Source organism: Trachymyrmex cornetzi, unplaced genomic scaffold, assembly GCF_001594075.2.
Source record: "Trachymyrmex cornetzi isolate Tcor2-1 unplaced genomic scaffold, Tcor1.1 scaffold381, whole genome shotgun sequence".
Classification (NCBI taxonomy): Eukaryota; Metazoa; Arthropoda; class Insecta; order Hymenoptera; family Formicidae; genus Trachymyrmex; species Trachymyrmex cornetzi.
The window spans coordinates 328500-350639 of record NW_017298545.1 but is presented as its reverse complement, the minus strand read 5'-3'; the positions used below and the strand labels follow the sequence as shown (position 1 = coordinate 350639).

Below are 22140 nucleotides of genomic sequence, written 5' to 3'. Positions count from 1 at the left end.
GATATACAATGTAAGTGTATAATTTAATATTACAATTTTATTTAATATTTCTGACCTTTAATTTCTATTTTTCTACGTCGTGTAAATAAGATTGTAAACAAACTGCAACCGCCCTCTTACTTTTTTCCGCGTTACCTTCAACCTAATTTATAGTAGATATTTTTACCTACAATAGATATGTATTCTTCTTTATATACTGATAATTATATATCGATGGTAGATAAATTTTACATTTGTTTCCTACTTTTCCGAAACTTTTTGGGTATTATCATTTATACTGCAGGAAGAAACCCATAGAGGGATACAAATCAGTTAAGAATGCTTTCCCACAGTACAAGACTCACAAAATATTCTTGTCAAAAAATTCGAATTTCTATACGCTAAAAGTCGCGTGAAACAAATACAAGTTGCTCCAAGTTGCTTCATTTTTTATTTCAGCCTAATTATTTCACTTAAAAGAAAGAACAATTTAAATTGTGATTACAAATTCATCCTTATAACAGTGAAAGTGTATACAGCCATGTTGCAACATATTAGACAGCTGATCGCGTGAAGATAACTGGAAAGATTTTTTCATTTATTTATGAGAGATTTCAATGCTTTAAGAAAGTACTTGACGCTTTCACCAGGAACATAGGATTTGAAGTCAATAAACTTGCCTGTGTGATTGTTTCGAAGGAAATGCTTCTACGTACTCGATTTTTGGACAGATCTGCATTATCGATCTGACGGGTCGAAAAACGCCGGCGTATTATTTAGAAAATAAAAAATATTAAAACTTCGCTTCTTCGTGCACCATTCAAGGCAAGCCAGTGCGCAATTTCTATGATGTGAGCTGACTCACATCTCACACATAGTGTCTTCAGTATCGCCTCTCACCGTATTGCTGTACAATCCATGCAAATGTGTTAATGCGCGAGTGTGAGGTCATACACCCACCTTCACAGGTGGTTCGTTTTTCATTCAAACCGTGCAATTGTAAGACGAACGTGCGAGGATCTATTAAGAACATCCGGTTAGTTCCAATAATTCTTTTCACACGATGATCATGAGGACGTTGTTCGCAGTTTATCCAGTGTCACTGGTGTTCGTATTCACGGTCACTGCCATTGGCAGTAATTACACAGATATTAATCTACCACAAGAGCACGTCAAGTATTATTTCAACTCTTTTCCCACGGCAGCAGAAAAATGCCACAATGATGCGGCATGTCTATATAAGGTAAAATTATATTTAACTTTAATTTCTTGATATATTTTTGTTATTTGTACGACATATTTGAAACATATTTCATAAAATTTTATTTTGAAATTACAAGCATGATTTCTGTGAAGATTTCGCGCCTGCATAATAATATATACTATTTTTATTTCTGATTCACTTTTGTAAAAAAAATTTTAATTGTTTTTATATGATAATTTTTTTTTGTATAAATCATTAAAAATAAAAACGTTAATTTTATGATACATTCCAGGATAGTCTCGATAGTAAAGCTTGTTGGGGCTACGAGGAAGATTGCAAAGCGGAAAACTCATTTTCCATTCCGCATTGTCCAGGTGATCATAAAGGATGGGTCGCTACAAAAAGAGCTCAATTGGACACATATTATGCACAAGGTGATTTTGGATATATACGCGACCAAAGGAAAGAGATGATGCTATTATGCGAACCATTGTTTATAGTGAGTTTACTGAATTATAATATACACGGAGATGAATTTTATTGAAGTATCTAAAATTTTAGTTACTTATATATATAAAATCTGAAAATAATTTTGTTGGACTATTAAAATAATTATTTTTGCAGCATCATGCTTGAGATTCCTGTGTAATTATTTTGATAGTCCAACAAAATTATTTTCAGATTTGTATTTACCTAAATTTTCAAATGCTTCAGCAAAATCGTTCTTTCCATGTAAATGTGACGTTATACACAGAATGCAAAAAAATAATATAATTCGATATTTTGATTGGATTCTATTTTTTTCAGGATGATTCGTCCTTAGAATGTTCGGAACATATGAGATTCTGCAGAGCAAGAAACGTGATGCTAAATTTTACAGATTTGCTGAACCGAAAGGAACCTTTACGATACAAAATGGATGTATTAAAAGAAGGTCAAATTGGCGGCTACTGCACGTGAGTGAATATCAGCGAGCAAAGCAGATCAAGATCATCTGTGCGAGGAATTGGAAAGTATTTAACTTTCTCTTCTGCAATCAGGCTGAACGAAAAGAGATTACAGGAAAACGCGGATCATATTAGCCCGCTACAATCCTGGGGACCAGAATTACGAAACTTTCGAAAATTACCTCATCGGCCGATTGTTTATGGCGATTGTGATGTCGTCATTGAGAAACCGACCTTCATCATGAAGATAGATGCTAGTAAGTAGGAAGACACTTGGGAAAAAAAAGTCAAATGAATTATAATTCATATTCGTCACTTCGTTAAAGTCGCTTTGTTTTAGTAGTAAATATGTATCATCATTTTTGCGACTTTTTCAACCTATACGCATCATTGCACGTGAATCTTTCGCACCCATCTGCCTTCGATACAGACAATCATGTAATGATTTGGGAAAGTTATAGGTAACAAGTATAGAACGAAATATAAAACGAAATTGGCACAAACGAAAAATAACAATCATGAACTATTAAATATCAAACTACATTTTACTTTCAGTTATCGATCGGCGTTCCAAGACACCTTCGAAGCATTTACAAGAAATCCATTATGGGACTTAAAAACATTTCGAGGCGAAACAGTGTGCTTCAAAAACTTGGTGTTTCCTCTATTGCCGAGAATGATATTTGGATTGTATTATAACACACCACTTGTACTAACATTGTATATCCTTTCACCGAGATGCTCCACACTACGAGAAAGAATATCAATTATGAGAAAATATATGTTTTAGATTTATGGCTGTGAAAAATCTGGATTGTTCAAAGCCTTTGGCGATCATGTGTTGCATCGACTTCAAATACCTCTTCATCCAAGAAAAGATCGAAAGATTCGAGTAACATTGCTGAGCAGAGATACTCAATACAGAAAGATCTTAAATGAGAATGAATTAGTAAAAGCTTTAAAGGAGAATCCAGAGTATAAAGTTAATAAGGTAAAATTCTAGCGGATATATTTGACTACATATCTTTAAGATTGTATTTACGTCATCGATACTTTTATACAGTTACAAAATTTGTATTAAATTTAATACATTTCATATGTTCCAAATGGTCCACCCAAATTTTTGTGTTAATTTGACATAAGATATGTTAGTAAGTAATACAAGCATTATGTAAAAAAATTAACACCGAAAACACTAACATCATTTGTAAGCAAATGTGAAAGCACATTTTTTTTAGTAAAATTATCATTTATACAATAATATTTTATATTAATACATTTTATTTGTTTATCTTAAAATTTAAGTTTTAAAATAAATTTTTATGTTACTTGTTCTCACTTATTCATAAATCGTGTTATTTTAACACTAAAAAATGTCGAATTTTAATTTTACGCAAAATATTCAACACGATCACATTATGTTAAATTAAAATTCAGATGTGTTAAAAATTCAACACAAAACAAAAATTTTAACAAGGAACAGTTTTAACACGAATACAAAATATTTTTTACTGTGTAGGTGGTGTACAACAAAAATATTTCATTCAAAAAGCAGTTGGAAATCACTAGGAATTCCGATATTTTTATCGGTATTCATGGCGCCGGCTTAACACATTTAATGTTTCTGCCGGATTGGGCAGCGGTATTCGAAATGTAAGATTTTCATACTTAAAAAATATATAATTGCAAATACTATAAACATACATTTCAATATTTTTCACAGATATAATTGCGAAGATCCTAATTGTTACAAAGATCTTGCACGGTTGAGAGGTGTAAAATATTTTACATGGAAAGATACATCAAAGTTGGTGCAACAAGATCCAGTACGTTCGTATAGATTATTTATAAGATAATACAGGATTCAATAATTTAATTTTACTATATATATATATATATAACATTATACTAAATTTTTTTATTCTATTTTTTTAGGTAAATTTGCAACTTTGAATTAATAAAACGTGTATACTTAAACAGTTATTTATAATTTACAGGGGACACATCCTGATGGCGGGGCTCACGCCAAATTTACGAATTATAGCTTCGATGTTAAGGAGTTTCTCAGAATCGTTTCGCTTGCGAAAAATCATGTAAAGCACCATAATGCATTCAAAAAGTTTAACAACTCTCCTGGCAAAATACAAAATGATACTAGGATGATAGATAATGAAGAATCAGTACAACCTTCTAATACTAAAGAACCAATGCGATTACAAAAATCGGATATATTATCCAAAGATGAATTATGAACAAGACTCTTAGGCAATAAATTGACAAGATGAAGTACAATAATAGAATGTGTTCTAAAGTACATTTGTTGATCAATTGATTCCTCATACATATTTTTTTTATATTATTTTTATACTAATGTATATACGTTATTTTAATAAGTAAAATAAACGCGTGATGTGTGTATGTGTGAATCTCGATATGTCTGAGTTGCACATTTGGCAGTACTTTCTCTTAATTATTAATTTGTAATTAAAGTTTACATATATAATATATATTTAATATTATATGTATATATGATATAATATTTAATTATATATCTATATTTGGCCATTTATAACATATTTCCTTATGACTATAATATTTAAAAAATTATTAATAAAATTCACTGTATATTTTTAGATATAAATTATATAATATACAAAAGACTTATGGAAGTCCATTGTTTTCAGCAAGATCGTCAAAATCTTGATCAAACATTGTAAATTCATTAAAATTGACTCGTTACTATTTTTACACATATATTTCACAGTTTAATCGGTATTTTGAGCCTATAAAGTAGTAATACTGAAAGTATATTCACAGCCATGTATATAATCAGTGTTAATAGAGCTAATGATTGCTTAGCATATAATGTGTACATTAACATATTCACAATACCAGTCATAACGTTACTGATAAGAAAAAAGAATAAGCCGTTATAATTTACAGCATCAAAAATCTCTAAAGATTTCCTATACACATCCTCATTATTTTCTTCTTTCTCATTATCCACGTGTTCCTTTAAATTCACTGGTAAATTTTTACTCGTTTTCACCTTGTATTCAATCCATACGTTATCGCCGTCTGACACCCAATTAGCTATATTCACTAGCTCTAGCACGAACTGTATGAACACTAAGAAACTAAGTAGTGCAGTTGTTAGAGCCACTATCCACATGCAATATCCGGCATTGGCTAATCTTCTGGAAACCTTAAAACCACAAGATAATATCGCCAAGTAAATTAGTGCAGAGATCATAAATAATTTAATATATAACGAGGGTAAAGGCCCAATGTATTGTCCTTTCATTTCAAAAAATGAGAGTTTCATATTAAGGTCTATACTCGATGTTGCGTGCAAATGACATGAGGAATATATAAATCTCCCAATGGCTACACCAACGAAATACAATCCTACGTAACCGGGTATAGAAATTAAGCCTTCTCGATTGGCAGAGAAAAAATCATCTCTCGGCTCGTCTCCTAAAATCCACGTTTTTAAATCTTTAGTGTTCATAGTGTATTCATGCATGCATAATATCCATATGCCTGAGAGATATGAATACTTCGAGCTAACAGTGCTGGTAATCATGCTAGTAAATAATTTGACGATAGCTAAAGTTATAAAAAAGTTCCAATGAACTCCATATTCGGTGACGTGTTTCTGATATCCTACATACTCGACTATTACAAATCGTCCGAATCCTAATATCAAGAGAGGTATGCAGCTTCGGAAGCATTTACTCATATTTCTTGTCAGAGTTTTTAAAAAGCTCGCTTGACGATAATTAGAGAAGTCTCGAGCCTCTGGCGCAACCAATGCATTCGCCAATATGAACAACCCGACACCCGTATCCATTAGACTGTATCCGAACACTTCCGTTTTGGCGAATTTCCGTGGAAAAATATGAAAATCGACGGCTAATATACAAATCGCAGTAATAATGTTGGTCAGCGCTCGAAAATTAGTTATGAAGGGTATTTTATCGGTAACCGGCTCCTTAGTAATATTTAAATTGGAGCAATTGATTCTCTTTTGCATCACAAGTAATATGTTTAGTACAGAAACCAACATTATTATCACGCATATGCTACCAATGTATTCTGATAGTATGGTACAACACAAGATAGTCGGAATAATGGTTAACACGAACTCTATGACGACTCTCGTATTTTTGTGGATGTATATATATTTCTTGAGAACTTCCACAGTTGTTATTGCCAATATGATGCTCCATATGGTTGGCAGAAGCGTGAAAATCACCGCTTGCGGTGTCGTGCCTTCGTGATTGGAAACAAACGCTTCTTGTTCGAGTCGATATTGTTCCTTGCTCGCCGGCGCTGTCATTGTCAAATCGAATTTCAGGCATTCTACGGACATTTTTTTTTTTAGCTCCAACTATAATTTCACGCAGTTGAAAAAAATATACCTGACAAACATAGAACTTACGGTTGCGGATAATCCACTCATTATTCATTATCTGTCACTCGTACAATAAATATACATTATAGTATATATCAGTTTAGTACGAAGAATTTGATATTATTGATTGGTGTTGTTACATGGCGTCGACGATAGCACATATTTGACGTTCATATTTCCGTAGATGGCAGCACTTTACTTTTTTTCTAATTATTCTACACGATTTGATGAGAAATATTAATGAGAATTTTGTGATCTTTCATTAACTTTTATACTTTCATCGTGCCAAAGTTGTGTTAAAACGTCGTTTTACAATTATAATATAATGTGATTGATTTAACTAGTTATGTTAAAAAAAAACAATGCATTAATATTCACTGTGTTAAATAAATTATTTCCCGCGTAATACTTTTGGCTTATTAATGTTAGTGTGTATTTGTCTTCGTTTAAATATTTAAGCAAATGCAAATATATATTTAGTATGTAAGAAAGGAATAACATAACCAAAAAAGCAGGTTACATGGAAGCGAAAATCAAGAGATCATTTCCTTTCAATGAAGATTTTGTCGCAATCAAGTGAAAAAATTTAAAATACATAATCAAATACCAAGCGGTATCACTAACATGTCTGGACATAATTTTATAAAACATTCCACAATACAATCCTCAGAAATACTGAAACGTATTTCACTTGCTGAAAGAATGATACCAATGAATATTGAGGCTTATGTGGGGCAAAAACAAATCATTGGCCCAAATACAGTTTTAAATTATTTATTGGAGAAGGGAGAGATTCCTAGCATGATATTCTGGGGTCCACCTGGATGTGGAAAGGTAAAGTCAGTTTTACTCTTCATTTTTATATAGCTGCTTTATAATAATTATGATATTTATGATCATTTACAATTTATGTTTTAGACATCCTTGGTGAATATAATAGTATGTTTAAGCAAGAAATTAACAAGTAATAATGTACACATTGTGAATCTATCTGCAGCCAGTTCTGGTGTAAAAAGTATAAAGGATGCTGTTACCGCAGCAAAGGACAAATCAAAATTTGGATGCAAGACCATTGTCTGTATGGATGAAATTCATTGTTTCAATAAGCTTCAGCAAGATATATTTCTGCCACATGTAGAGACAGGAACATTTACTTTAATTGGATGTACCACTGAAAATCCATTTTACAGTTTAAATCCAGCTTTACTAAGTCGCTGCCGCATGTTTGTGTTAAATAAATTAACAGAGTGCAATGTAACAGAAATTCTTCATAAGGCAATAGAGTATATAAATGGAAGGATGCTTGATGTACGAAAAAAAGAACAAATAAACAATAGAGAGCAGATTAAATTTCATTCCAATACAAAAATTAAATATCATGTTGATAATAATATAATACAATGGCTAGCAGGAGCATGCGATGGTGATGCACGTGTAGCTCTTAATGCTCTAGAATTAGCAACGCTTGCGAGGCAAGTAGATGGATCAAAAACATCACGCAATAATGATATAACAATAACTCTGGAAGATATTAAAGAAGGTTTAATAAAAACACACATGATTTCTGTAAAAGAAACTAATCAGAGCCATCACATATATTCTGCTCTTCATAAATCAATAAGAGCTGGTAAGGCAAATGCTTCTCTGTATTGGTTGGCCAGAATTATGGCAGCTAAAGAAGATCCAGTAAATATTGCAAGACGACTAGTTAGAATATCTAGTGAAGACATTGGTCTGGCAGATCCAGATGCTTTAGGTAAAAAAATGAGATATATTCATTTCATAGTCTATACTCTGAAAAATATGGGTGTGGATTTAACACTCTATCTAGTGTTTAAATAATTTTCAATGTCTTGGTGTTTATATCAATATCTATTTTAAAATCCATGGTATTAAGTATTAACATTAATACTAACATGATGTGAATTTAAAACACCCATAGTGTTAATATCAACCATATTAATATCAACACCAACGTGGTGAGAATTATATAAACATCATGCATGATATTAAATTCATATCTATATTTTTTAGAGTACAATTAAATTGTTTAAAAAATTCAGGTGTAGCTGTTCATACAATGCATGGCTGTCAAATGATTGGTATGCCAGAATGTGATGTACTTTTGGGACAATGCACGGTTTACTTAGCGAAAGCACCCAAGTCTCGATCGATATATAATGCATTAAAAGCAGCTGAAAAGATGATTTTGGAATGTGAAGGTCCTCAACCGACTGTGCCATTACACATGAGATACAACTCGGACAGAAAGTAGACTCGATGATTTTTTTATTGTCTCTATATTTATTACTAATTTAATTTTTTATACTAAATTGTTACTTTTGTCTTACAGGTATCAATAACTTACTACGCTAAGAATACGATGGTACCTGTTTACTTAGTAGAGTTACAATGTTTTGATTGCTTTCAAAAAAAGCAACATTTATAAATGATTAATATAAGATTTATATTATATGTCCACTTTTGTAATTTATTTGTATCTATTTGGTTAAAAAAAAACCTTCAATGTTTAAACAAAATTAGCTTCCAGAGGATGGGAAGCCAATTTATCGGCTTTTAATAATTTAAATTAATTTAACGTGGTCAGTAGATTTTATTTTCAAAATCCAATTGCTTTTTCATTGCATGCGTAATTATTATATAGTGTACTGACATATTTCTTGTCTCTCCATTTTGAAAATTTTCATATAATATACTTATTGAAAGGTGTGAAAATAATTCTAATGAAACATTTCAACAATTATAGTTTGAAAAACAAATTTTACCGTCTAGACGAGAAACCGATATATCGATTTCAGATATTCTTCATAAATCATTTATAGCATCTATTTCTAAAATATTAAATTGAAAATTATAGAAAACCAGTTTGTTCTCTAAAGGTTAAGTTAAAATTGTTATCAATCTTTATTCTAACCTGAAATTGAACGACTAGAAGTAGCCTCTATCCAAGTAACACGCAATATTACAGTGACGTCAAATTAATATAAAATTCAGTGAAACTTTCGTCAAGTCTCAGTCAAGATGACATACATCATCTCAATATAACAATCGATTATTACTTGGATAGTCTACTAATCAATAATTCATACATTCATAATTTGTCGGTAAAATTATTAATATTTAACTACTCAATCAACAATCACAATCTCAAGTGTTTACTTATTCGCGGGACTTCGTAATCCTTGGTACGTTATAATACAACGTGGAATACAAAGGATACGTTTGATCACGTTTGATATTGGCGCGCCATATGCAACCGACCAATGACGTTGGACACTAAATGCGAACAACCAACTATTGGCTTGACGCTGTTATCGTGAAGCAAATAAAGTACACTGTCGTCACGAAAGCGATCATTTCCACTTACATCACACATCTTCAAAGACGGCTCGACGAACGGAGGACGCCCGATATCGCGACAGCCTATTCCGCTCACGTGTCGCACGTTAAATTACAGTGCCCACCCTACATGCAGTGTCGGTCGTCCTATCCATAACGCTATGAAAATCTGGACGTCAGAGCATACCTTTGAGTGAGTATAAAATGTGGCTCTACAGTAATACTTTGCTGTACACCGTGCTCTGCTACTTGACGCAATTGTCCTCGTATAATTCGTCAGGTATCCCAAATGTCAGATTTTGTCTCGTGTAAAGATCATAGTGCAACACACGTTACACAACCTCATTATACTTCTATAATTTTAAAAGAATTTCTTATCGACAGTGTAACCTAGTAATAAATGTGGGTTATCTCCAAAATGCAAAGGGCTTTAAGGAGTCAATCTGGTTTTATCTACCCTTTTCAATTAATTTTCGAAAATTCGCGAATATTTTGTGCTCAAAAAGAAGATTAAGACAGCCCATTTATATCTGTTACAGCTGACTTGACTTAACCTAAATTTAAGAAGCATTTTCTCTTTTCGCTTTCTCCTAACTAGATAATTTTGTCGAACAAATTTTTAGAAATTGTATTGACGCGATTCCTCTTTGATAATAAGGACAATCGTTTTATATTGCAGTCATCCTTGGGAGACAGTAGCGCAGGCTGCATGGAGAAAGTACCCCAATCCTATGGTGCCTTCGGTTATCGGAGCGGATGTCATCGACAGAGAAGTGGTCGATGGTGTTCTCCGTACCCACAGACTCGTCGTTTCTACCCAATGGGGCTTTCCTAAATGGACGCAAGCGGTATGTCTTATAACTTTCCCACGTGCTGTCACATTGGCGCGCGTTCAATATCGCTTTAGACTTTAGCATATCTAAGTCTAACCTTACCTCCAACTCTAACCTTCAATCAGTATCGTCCGTATTGTAGTTGCAAAATGAATTGCAAATTTTTTATTTTTACAAATAATATTAGAGTAAATTATACGGCGAAGTTATTTTCGTATAACAAATGTTTATATGTGTATAACATAATATTTATATAATACAGAAAATGTATGAGAATATATCTTTAAATATCAAATATAATAAAATATTTTTTTATATAAAATTGTAAGAAATATTTTTTGTTATATAATATTTGAAGATACATTTTTTGCTATTTTTTAAATATTTTATTTCGATAATTTAATTTATTTCGATATCGTCATAACATTCGAAACGACTGTTGTCGACCCTGACGACACAATGTCAGTGACGCGAACACAATGTCACTACCAGTAGTTACATGTAGCTATCACGTGTCTTTTTACAAAATACTATCTAGATATCATTAAATAGAAATATCAAGCCGATATTATGTATAGTTCTAATCACGTGTATAGTTCTAAAAAAGTTTGCTTCACAACCGGAGCATGGTCTTCTATACTCCGGTTGTGAAAAATAGACACAGATAATATTTTGTTTGATGTATGACACATTTTTCAATGAGCGTTTTAATTGATTGTAGAATAGAGAAGTTCTCAAGTTTTCAGAAATTCTCGATTTTGTAGCCAATCAATACGTTTAAAAACTTTGTCGTACGACAAATGAAATATTAGTCTACGATTAATACAGAATGTGCTAGAATACAGAAAATGCTATAGTGTTTCATAAAATCGATAATGTGGAAGATATTATGCTTTTTAATTATGATGATCTAACGATCTTTAATTCAAAGATTTATCTTGTCTTTTTAGAAAACACGGTTGTATTTCGAGCTAATAATTGAGAGGCTAATTATTGAGAATTACTTTCGTAACTCATGTCTTATCGATGTAGATATTATACATTCAAAATCCGAAATCGGACAAATCTACTATTAAAAAACATTTTTTGTTGTAATTTAATCCGTAATTACTTGGATTCAGCCATGCTAGTTAACAATTAACAAGGAAAGATTATATCCTATAGTTACACGACTCGGTAAAGAATCTGTTTGTAACGGAAAATTACATTATGGCTTGTTTTGACATGTTATAGTTAGCTAAAGATTAAAGGTTACCAAAACATTCACGGATAAATTTCGTCGATGAATCTCTTGGTAACCTTTAATCTTTAGGTAACATTTACGTTACACAGGATATTCGTTTTAATTAATACATTAAAATATCTCGAAAATGAGACATAGGATTGAAAAGAGTTTCAGAAAGGTTTTGAGGACATATTTTGGTCATGTTTTTTTCTAAGTGGAAACGCCAAAAAGATATAAAGATCCACGTTCTCTTTTTTAAATGGAATATTTTTTTACATAATTTTTTTTACATAACATGATTCCTCTAATTATTCTACATATAAAAATATTAAGGTAGAGATATAAAAAATCAATAGTTTTCGAGTTATTTTATACATTATTCTGGCATATTATTGATATGAAATATTAAATATCTCGTAAACTATTCATTTTTTAATAATTGTATCTACCTTTAATAATAATAACTACTTTTATACACAAAATAATGAGATGAATCAATTGATAAAAGAAAACACGTAGTTGCTTATTAAAAAATTTATGCATTTTGCAATAAGCAACTAACTTTTTATCTGAGATTTTCGTCAGAAACTTATTTTTTTCAATCACACACACATACATATATGTCTCATACACATATATATATGTCTCATTCTCGAGATACTTCAGTGCGTTAAATAAAACACTGTATAAAACGGGTTTAAGTATCAACCGTGCTATGATAAAGAACATTCCAGCATGTTCTTCAGTATAGCACGTAATCACATGGGCACCGACCTGCTACAAGGTCGCCGCGCTTAAATCGACTTTACTGGTTGAGATACACAGAGTGAGCGGATGGTAACTTTGCGAGAGAGAACTTATCGACAGCTTTTTTCAATTAATGTAAAAGAGTGGAATAAAAACATGAATTTTAGCGTTAGCTATTCTTTTATATTAATTATGTATATGAATTTTATCTTTATTTTTATTTTTCTTTGAATCGCATCGGGTCTTTATTTTTTCTCAATTATGATAAGATTGTAATGAAAATGTGTATAAATCTGTATGATGTGTAAATACATATAATTGTCAGTAGCTTATCAAACTTGAGTCATAAATTCTCTAACAATGACTGCGAATCAGTCATAACTGTGGAACTTATCTACAACTCAGTTTATCGATTTTTTTTTTCGGCGCACTCTCGCGGCGTGTCGATAAAACCGTTTCATTTATGTACGAATTCTTCAGAACGACCTTCTCGAGACCTTCGTGACTCAATGTCGCTGCCAGTAACGCTTGAATAAATTATTGACTCGCGCCAATTACTTAAAGACCTTTACAATTTACTTTTTTTTTTCTTCACGCGCAAAATCACGTAACTATACTATTGTTACAAACTTGAACTAATGCTACGTACGAAGAAAATAACTTACAATTACAATGGATAGTTTTAGATTTTATCGATTGGTTTCTTTTTGGTATAAATATGTTCATTTGTATTTTTTAGTACATAAATTTCTTATTTCTTAATTTCTAATGTTTTCTTACTAAAACAACTTCGAAATAAATTTCTTAAAGGAATTTAAATTTTGAAATTATCCCACTATTTTTGTGTGTGTGCCTTTTCTTATTAAAATAACTCCAAAATAAATTTCTTAAGGGAATTTAAATTTTAAAATTACGTCACTATATTTCTGTGTGTGCCTTCGAATTAAAATAATTTAGGTAACACGCGTTGTCTAGAAAATCTCTTTAGATACCTTGTAGATATGTATGTTTCAAAAGATGTTTTTATGATGTCTTTTAGACATGCATGTTGTCTGGAAAGCTTCAGAAAATAAAGGATATCTAATATTATTTATATATTTTTAGAATGTCTAGCATTAGTTTTAACGCCAAAAAGACATAGTATATTTATGTTTATCCTTGAAATTTCTCGATATTTTGATGAGAAGATGAACTTCGAACGCAGCGGAGGATATTACGACATTGATTCGCTATTTATGGTTCGGCAACCGACATGTCAGTTGATGTTTGATTTTAATGAAATCTTGTGAGAAGGAGAGAGAGAGAGAGAGAGTGAGAGAGAGTTGTTTTAACATGACATATAGAGACATTTTTAATTGAAATGTAAATATTTAGTAATTTACGATGAATCTTACTTCATATTATATGTATAACTTGGCTTCTAGCTTATTATTATTAGATTTATATTGAATGTACTGGGTGTATAAATGTTTTATATGGAGACTCCTTTTTTGATAAATTTTATCAATTAATTCCTATCATTTTATATAGGTATGTTAATAGACTAGTATTAACCCTTATCGTACCATCTACAATTTGGTGCCTCATCCATACCATCAAGGGTCACTTCAAATCTCTTCGTTTTTTCACCTCTTCAAAATAATATAAAAAATCTCTAAAAATTCACCAACATACTTTCAACTTTCTAGAATAAATATTAACTCTTTATTTTGGAAAATAATAAAGTGTAGTATAATTTATAATTACCGAAAGACTCAAAGAAACTTGCACGAACAGGAATCGCTCGGTCACTAGTTACCCATATTAGTACGGTAAGGGTTAATGCTGCATAATAATTTCTTAGAGAAACGATATCGCTGTATTTAGAGATTTTCTATTTCTGTTATTCGTAAAAAAGTTGAGTGATATTGCACCTTGATGTGTAATTTTATCGGTTGGCACAGCTTTTTCACGGTCGTTCGCACAGTAAAATTGACGTTGCACTGATCTCCGGCAAGCGACAAGAAATCAATCTATGAAGCAACGTAACAGAATCATTCACCTCTTTCGCCCGTGGCGTGTCGGCAAAAACCTCGTGCTATTCACTACCCCAGTCTAGCAATCTCCGCCGCGGCAACGCGGAGACCCGGAAATTCGAAACTTTCGACAAACGTGCGCAAAAAGAAGGTGCCGGGGACTCGGGGAATTACAAAACAACATCCGCACTAACATCAGCTTTCATAATGAGCACGCTCAATGTTACGCCGTTTGGCAATCGTCCAGCCAGACGCGCCCGCCTTCTGGAATACTCGGGCAACTCTCTGTTCTCCCGGATTCCCAATCCTTCGCTATCCCACGGTGCCTTCGCCGGAATACTGGAGATTCCGGGGCGTCGAATCCCTTTCGGCTCGGCGAATCGCTTCCTCTCGTCAGATTTTCTATAAGCTCGGCCATTTCTCCGGGCCGTTTCGTTGTGCAACCGCTCGTTCGAATGGCTCGACTCATAGTATCACATATAAGCTGTTCAAGGAATGGTGGAGATAAAGAGATTGTCCAATACATGGCCGACGATAAGAATTCGTATGAGAGATTTATTTTACGAAAAGATCTAAAAGCCTGTCAAAATAATTGACGAGATTAACGAGGAATTTTATCTTTATATATGTTCTGTTTCTCTTGTAACATTATTCATCGTTATAGATATATCTATATTAAATAATTAAAAAAATTACAAAAATAATAATTAAGATTAACAATATAAAGATTATACAGGGCATGTAGGAGTCAAATTTAAAACATGAAAATTCTGATAAAAAAATATAATACTTTGTAATTAATTAAACAAAAACAGATACATATACAATTTTACATTTGACTCTTATGTGCTCTGTATATTTTTTATATTGTTTTTAAAATTAAAGAGTCTTTTGTTCTTGTCAATTTTTAAAGATTAACAATTAAGAATTAGGATAAAACTGTCAACTTTTTGAATAATATGAAAAGTAAATACAATTTAAATTAAAACATTATAAAAAGAGAACTTTTTAGAGCATCAACATTCAGGTCATTGTTTAAAAGTTTGAAGTGTCACGGATATATACATGTATCGAGCAAATGGGATCGAATATGGTAGTTTTGTTAATAGAATATTCTGTATATAGTTGCCGCAGGAACTTGCAGTATTTAGATACGCTAGAAATTATTTAACGGGTGGGGAAAAGTGCGAAGGACCATTTTGACCACAACACTTTCGTCTGCACCATTTTTAACGTTACACCCTCGATGCTGCACTCGCCATCGCGCTATCCGAGTAATTAGCGGATGCACTCGACAACGAAACGCTCTGGAAAAAAAGTACGCGAGAAAAGTTCACTTATCGCGTCCGTTCGCGCGAAACGCTTAAATTGGTAGTAGAGGGTTCGTATAAGCAGGTCGGTTTATTCGAGCGACTAATTAGAATATGCATAATTAATCGGCGAGGAACAATAATTAAAGTGTACTTAGCGTGCCAGTCTAATTAGCGTCTTTCTAATTACCTAATTACTCATGCTAATTTGTTATTAATATCGCGTCGCCACGGAAACTTACGGAGAGTGGCGTTATATTTCTTTTCGGGCGGAATAGGCGACTCAAAAATTGTTGACATATTTAAGCCTGAGACACACTGAAAAACATAAGTAAAGAACAGGGAATAAGATTTCAATTTATCAGAAACTGTGGCATGAGGAATAATTTGAAAGAGGAATAATTTGAAAGGTTAATAGAAATTTTTTAGCTGTATAAAAGATTGAAATCGTATAGTGTATTCAATTAAATATATAAAATATACATTATTGCACCAATACTATTGCAACAAAAAAGCTTTTGTTAATTTATCCAAATTATCTCGCTTTACCTTACACGATTTTCGTATACAAAAAAATGCAAATTGCACATAAAAATTATTTGTTTCAAATATTTCAAAAGATCATACATCCATTAATTTATCATAAGTTCATCACAAGTTTATTCAAAATATATTTTTTGAAAGTTTAATACTTAGAGATTCAATTAAAACATTAAATTAAAACAAATTCGATTTACTTATTATATATATATAAAGTCATTTCTTCGAGTCAATTCTTGTTTTGAATACATATTAATATAAATATTCCTAAAATTTGTATATTTTAAGATTATTATCAAGAAAATATTTTTTGTTAAAAATAAGTGTTACTTAAAAGAAAGAAAGTAAATTGAGTAATTACTTTTCTTCGTAATAGAATAGTATCTTTCTGTGTGTGATAAGTTGAAATTTAATAATTCTGATAAGTTGAAATATGTCCATATTTTTATATTTTTGCGTATGCTTTTCAATTGTGTCTTAGGCTTAATACTTTTGAATTATTTATCGCCGATTATTTCTAACGATTATTGGTAGGTGCAAGCGACTGTCGAAGCGTTAAACTGTACTGCCAACGTGCGTAAAAAATTTCAATACGAGATAAAATTGATTGATTGATCGTTTGTCACTAGGATGACTCTTATTTTTATTTGACAATATTTTATGATTAATCCCTTTCGGCCCAGTGTCTTTTCGTGAAAAAGTGTCAGTTCGTTATGATTGATGATTTTTTATAGACTTGCAGTTTTATCGAGATCGAGGACTCAGATATATTTTTTTACAACGATTAAATAAACGGTATCATAAATTTAGGGTGTTTGTTGCTTCCCACGTAACTGTGAGAACAGAATAATGCAAACGTCCGCTATAGGTGGTTAAATTAATTACCGCGCGCGCCTTCTGACGTAGAACCAATTAATAATCGCTTATCGCTTTCTATAGAGTCCAACGCTATTCGTGTAAATGTTGCTTTGTTTGTTTAATTCGCCTTGTGTACGTATAACATGCTCTGATACGAGTACATAGTATATTTCCATAAAGGTCCGTTGTTATGTTCCTGATTGAACATGAATGTTACTGTAATTTCTGAAAATAATGTCTTATTAATACTACCTATAATATATCAATAATAGTCGGTGAAATAATTGAATAATTATAATACATATATTTCCATAATGTAATGAGAAATGTTTTTATTTGATGGATTATTGAACCATATAGGGGATAACATGTTATTGAAAGCAACAATATATTGTCATACATTAATTCTCAGCTAATTTTACTTAATCCATTACATCATTATTAATCATATTACATTATGATAAATATTGATGAATTACGATTTTATTGCATTTCTTTTTTCGCATTGCTGAGCACGCTATGTGAAAAGTCGTGAAATCGAGCCGAAGTAGCTCTCAAAGACTGAAACATGCCATTGAAGTTTGGAAGGCTTTATCGTTAAATTCAACGCGGAAAGTTTGAAACCGGAAGTGCTTGTCTATAGCACTTCCGAGATTTTTATCGGTGACCGAATCGGTTTTTAGCAGTTTGCCAGCCAATTCTCACTAGAACTACATTTAAATGATTCGGAATTTTTTTTTACACGGAAAGGACTTTTACGTTCTTAGTGCCAAGGCTTATCATGCGAACATACGTTTCTTTTATTTTTACAGTTAATCGGCTACGCGAACTTGTGTTATGCCAGCGAGCGCAGCGAGGTCGATCCTGTGAATAAACAAATGATCCTCAGGACGCATAATGTAAGTATTTGTTCTTTGTTCAATAATGGGCCGAGAAACCGTTATATTTTTTCGTGCATTTTACAATTGTGTTGTACAATTTATGAGAAACTTTTAGATCATTCGCGAAGTAATACAGCTGTATATTTTTTAAAATAAATATGGCATCGATGTGTGACGTTTGATTTGTTATTCATAAAAGAAGTTTCTCAGCGTATATAATTGATATAAAAATATCAATTATAGTTTTAGATATTTTATGTTAAAAGAATGGCTTAGATTGCAAAAATGAAAATTTTCTCTCGCATAAACCGCTGTTTCATTGTGTGACGTGACAGCATTCACACGCTGTCCACAAAAACGATATTTCTAAACGTAATTCAATATCTCCGATCATATTCCCGGTACGCATAGACTAACGTGAATCCGAAATATCCATCAGCAGTGTGCTTGCTTCGTTTAATTAGAATTGTATATATCTGTCACGCGGATTTGATTGAATTTTTTAATGGAGAACTTTTATCAGGGAAGAGGTGCTTTCCCTGCAAATTTATTCGTAATTGCGTATTCGATACGGATACGTCGCGACATTTGGATTCAATTGCAATCCTAAAATTAGATGCGGAACAGCATCATATGCTGAAACGACTTTCTGGTAGCATTGGTGTTCGATTTCGCAACCTGGTCTCAAGCTGTTATATTAGATATTACATATTAAACACGAGAAACACGTACGAAAAAATATTGAGAATTTCACCAGACTCGTATTGTATAATTGCATAATTATTGTTGCTGGGAAGATATTAGATATTACTGATTATTTTTGTTTTTAATATTTTTTTAAAGTTAATTTGAATTTTGAAATTAGCGTGCATAAGTGATAATATTAACAATTTTATTGTAGACGCGTGTACTACCAGAAATAATATTCATCTCGGCGGTCGGTTATCAACGGAAGCGTCGCGTCGAAACGCGTCGACGATCGTTCCGTCGCGCATGGTTCCTCGTTTCTGCGATAACGAAGTGAGCATTTTTGGGCGATTTTTCGACCATAACGAAATTGCGAATGCATCGCGGTCCCTGTTGCGAAATGGCACTTTAATAAAGTGTCGTCCGGAAAGAAAGAGAGAATGCTGAGCGGTTGCTCCATTAGCGCGTAATAAAAGCATTCTTCCCGCGACGCTGTTTCTCTTTACATATTTCGCTGGTAAAATGATGAAAATGTTATGAATAAATGGACCGCATTTTGTAATGGTTTAATATTATTGCGCCAATTTATTGTTTTCTAGTTACGTGTATTGCGTGAATCATTAATGCTTAAATTATGTATGATTTTTATGGTATGTATTATAACATATGTAACGATAAAATTGTATTTTATTGTTTCTCCGATTTGCTTCTTTCAAAGCTTTAGGAAAAAGAAACTGCGGGAAAGTAGTACAGATTTTTTTTCAACAACGTTCTTTTAGTTAATTCGCTATATTAAACCAAAATTTAGGCATCGTAATATAACGAAAATCATAACATATATATATATATATATACATATATATATGTGTGTATATAATAGATCACAAAATTACTCTTTTCTCATTACTCTTTCTTTTTTCCGTATCCCATGGATAGTTAAAAGTTTGTCAAGGCGAATTGCTATTCTTGGCTCGCTTTGTAAGGGGCAAGTTTGTCAAATTGGTTTGTTAAAGTTTTTCATGCCGCGTTCGTGCCTGGAAAAGTCACTTGGAAATTTAATATTTTTCAATACCCCCCCTCGTAATACGCGGATTACAATAAAAAAAAAAAGTTCACGATCTCAACGCAGTTCGTACATGCAACACGTCTCAGATCGAGGTGCGCCGACGCAAAATCACCGGATTTTTTCCGAGCCGCTATCAGAAAACGATTTTCGAGCCCTGATTTACATAACATCCGTTCCAAGGAGTATGCATAGTAAAGACCCTCAGGAAAAGTATCTAGCTGCAAGCTCGAAGAGATCGACGCGTCTGAAAGCGGGAAAGAAGGGAGGGGAAGAGATGAGAGGAGTGAACGGTGTTGAAGGGGGAGGGAGCTGATGCACGCCACCACCGCATCCAGAAGGTTGGATATGATAGGTTATTGATGCGCACATTACCGGGGGGGTTGCATAGCTCGGGGAGCTTCTCGGCGCGGGGTATATCAGGTAGGGTGTCAGAGAAACGGCGGTGGGATATGGCATGCCAAGGGAGGTAAAAGGGTGGGGGGACGCGGCATTGGTCGCGTCGCGGCTCTCCCATTCGCGTCGAAGATCATCCCCCGTCGACGGAAAAGAGACCAAGAGAAACGGCATGGGGTGGTAGATGCATTACTGGTATGATGAACGATCCGCAGGTGGCTTAAAGCAAAAGGAGGAGAAACCTCCCCTTCCCACGTCTATACGGAGGAGCTGTTACGTCGACCTTTTATATCTATCGAGATTCCGTATGTATCCACACACGAGTACATTATGTACCCGAACGATCGTATTCGCACGCTCCGATTCTGGTTAATTCGTACGAGAGGGTGCTTTTGCAAGAGAGGGGTAATCGGCGGCGCTTGAGCGATGTACTCACGCGGATAGCTGATGGGATGACTGAATAGGATGATCGAACGAGAGTAAATCGCCTTGCGAAGGTCGGCATAGCAATTCCATTAGCTATATGCATGATACTTTAACGGGCAATTCATTGTTCGTATAATGCCTATCGATGACTGATGATAAGGGTACGATGAATTATATATTCCATTGATACGAAGGGAAATAGAAGTAGAAATGCTAAAAGTATAGATGGCGATCGTTTACGTAAAGTGGCTAATAGATTCGCCATTTTTTGATATTTATGTAGCGAAGTGGAACGGCGGACCGCGTTATTTCTCTGAACCCAGACACACATCGGGACATAAAGGGTGATACATTAAATTGCATAAAAGCGGCAAACAGTGTACCGCTATTGTGCCGTGTGCAAACCGATACAGCGGGCAAAGACAAATCGTGTAGCGTCTAAAGTATTAATGCGGAAAGCCGTATACAACGCAGGGGGATGCAGTCGCGTATGATCGATTCCGTTTCGAATACGAAGGTGAATACCGCAGACATCGTGCCACCGCAATAAATTCGCCTTTATCCGCTCATCGATCGTTTTACGGGGTGCAATCTTGCCACCTTTATTCACACACCGATATGCATCACGTATAATATACGCACGGCCGTCCCATGGGGTGTAAGACGGTGTAAGACGGTGAAATACGTTATCGCGCACACATTACGCAAAGTATTCAACAATTGCGAAATGAGAAAGGAAGTTGATTCAAGGAAAATTCCGGCATGCATGTTGCGTCACCGGGGAAATGCTGCGAGCGACACGCTGCAGTTGATGCCGCGAATGAGACCGTCTCTCACTGCATTTCGACTCCATCTTCCTTGTGGGAGAATCATCTTTCTTGTTCGCTATCTTCCTCAACGAGAAACGTCTCCGCAATTAAGCTTGCGGTCGAATTCCTTGGAATGTACTTGTTCATTTGCCAGCGTGTCTCCAAGATTTCTGTTGTATGCAACGCACCGCATGCTTTGAGGAGTTAAATTCACGTTAAAATAAACATTACAGGAAACTTTCCTGGGGAACACCAGTTGTATCTCAGTAGAAGATACATGTTTTAGGGATATTTACATTGTACGATATTACAAATTTATCATACTAGAACACAGGCTCGTGTTATTTATTCTTTTGCTACATTTTTCTACAGATCTATTACAATCTAAAACATAATTTTAAATTTTATTTATGTAGTAAAGAAGTATGTGTGTGTGTGTGTGT

The 22140-nt window shown here is 33.4% G+C and overlaps 4 protein-coding genes across 5 annotated transcripts in view; 3 read left to right on the top strand and 1 right to left on the bottom strand.

The window, feature by feature from the left end:
- Positions 1 to 545: 545 nt before the first annotated feature.
- On the top strand, positions 546 to 4624 carry Eogt (EGF-domain O-GlcNAc transferase). 2 transcript variants are annotated; one of them, XM_018511608.1, is made up of 10 exons: positions 546 to 1222; positions 1476 to 1682; positions 1991 to 2139; positions 2224 to 2387; positions 2474 to 2591; positions 2686 to 2839; positions 2921 to 3121; positions 3650 to 3783; positions 3854 to 3956; positions 4128 to 4624. In XM_018511608.1, exons 1-10 carry the CDS (start codon positions 1043 to 1045, stop codon positions 4380 to 4382), a joined length of 1665 nt encoding a protein of 554 aa, XP_018367110.1. In that variant the 5' UTR covers positions 546 to 1042; the 3' UTR covers positions 4383 to 4624. The 2 variants fall into 2 exon arrangements, with proteins under 2 accessions (XP_018367110.1, XP_018367109.1); XM_018511607.1 differs by having other exon boundaries at positions 2471 to 2591.
- A 264-nt stretch (positions 4625 to 4888) lies between these two features.
- Positions 4889 to 6701, bottom strand: LOC108763751 (phosphatidylinositol-glycan biosynthesis class W protein). Its single transcript, XM_018511612.1, has 2 exons — positions 6575 to 6701; positions 4889 to 6495 (listed from the first exon to the last, which is right to left on the bottom strand). Exons 1-2 carry the CDS (start codon positions 6600 to 6602, stop codon positions 4889 to 4891), a joined length of 1635 nt encoding a protein of 544 aa, XP_018367114.1. The 5' UTR covers positions 6603 to 6701.
- A 240-nt stretch (positions 6702 to 6941) lies between these two features.
- LOC108763750 (ATPase WRNIP1) lies at positions 6942 to 8822 on the top strand. The gene is given in 4 exon segments (XM_083287368.1): positions 6942 to 7113; positions 7116 to 7381; positions 7466 to 8303; positions 8611 to 8822. Coding segments are annotated over 4 exon segments (1362 nt in total). The 5' UTR covers positions 6942 to 7067.
- An 883-nt stretch (positions 8823 to 9705) lies between these two features.
- Positions 9706 to 22140, top strand: part of slmo (PRELI domain containing slowmo) — a 25241-nt gene continuing 12806 nt past the window's right edge. Inside the window, exons 1-3 of the mRNA XM_018511610.1 lie at positions 9706 to 10100; positions 10587 to 10755; positions 18248 to 18334. Coding sequence (XP_018367112.1) covers positions 10069 to 10100; positions 10587 to 10755; positions 18248 to 18334 — 288 coding nt within the window. The 5' untranslated portion in view covers positions 9706 to 10068. The remainder of the gene's footprint in view (positions 10101 to 10586; positions 10756 to 18247; positions 18335 to 22140) is intronic.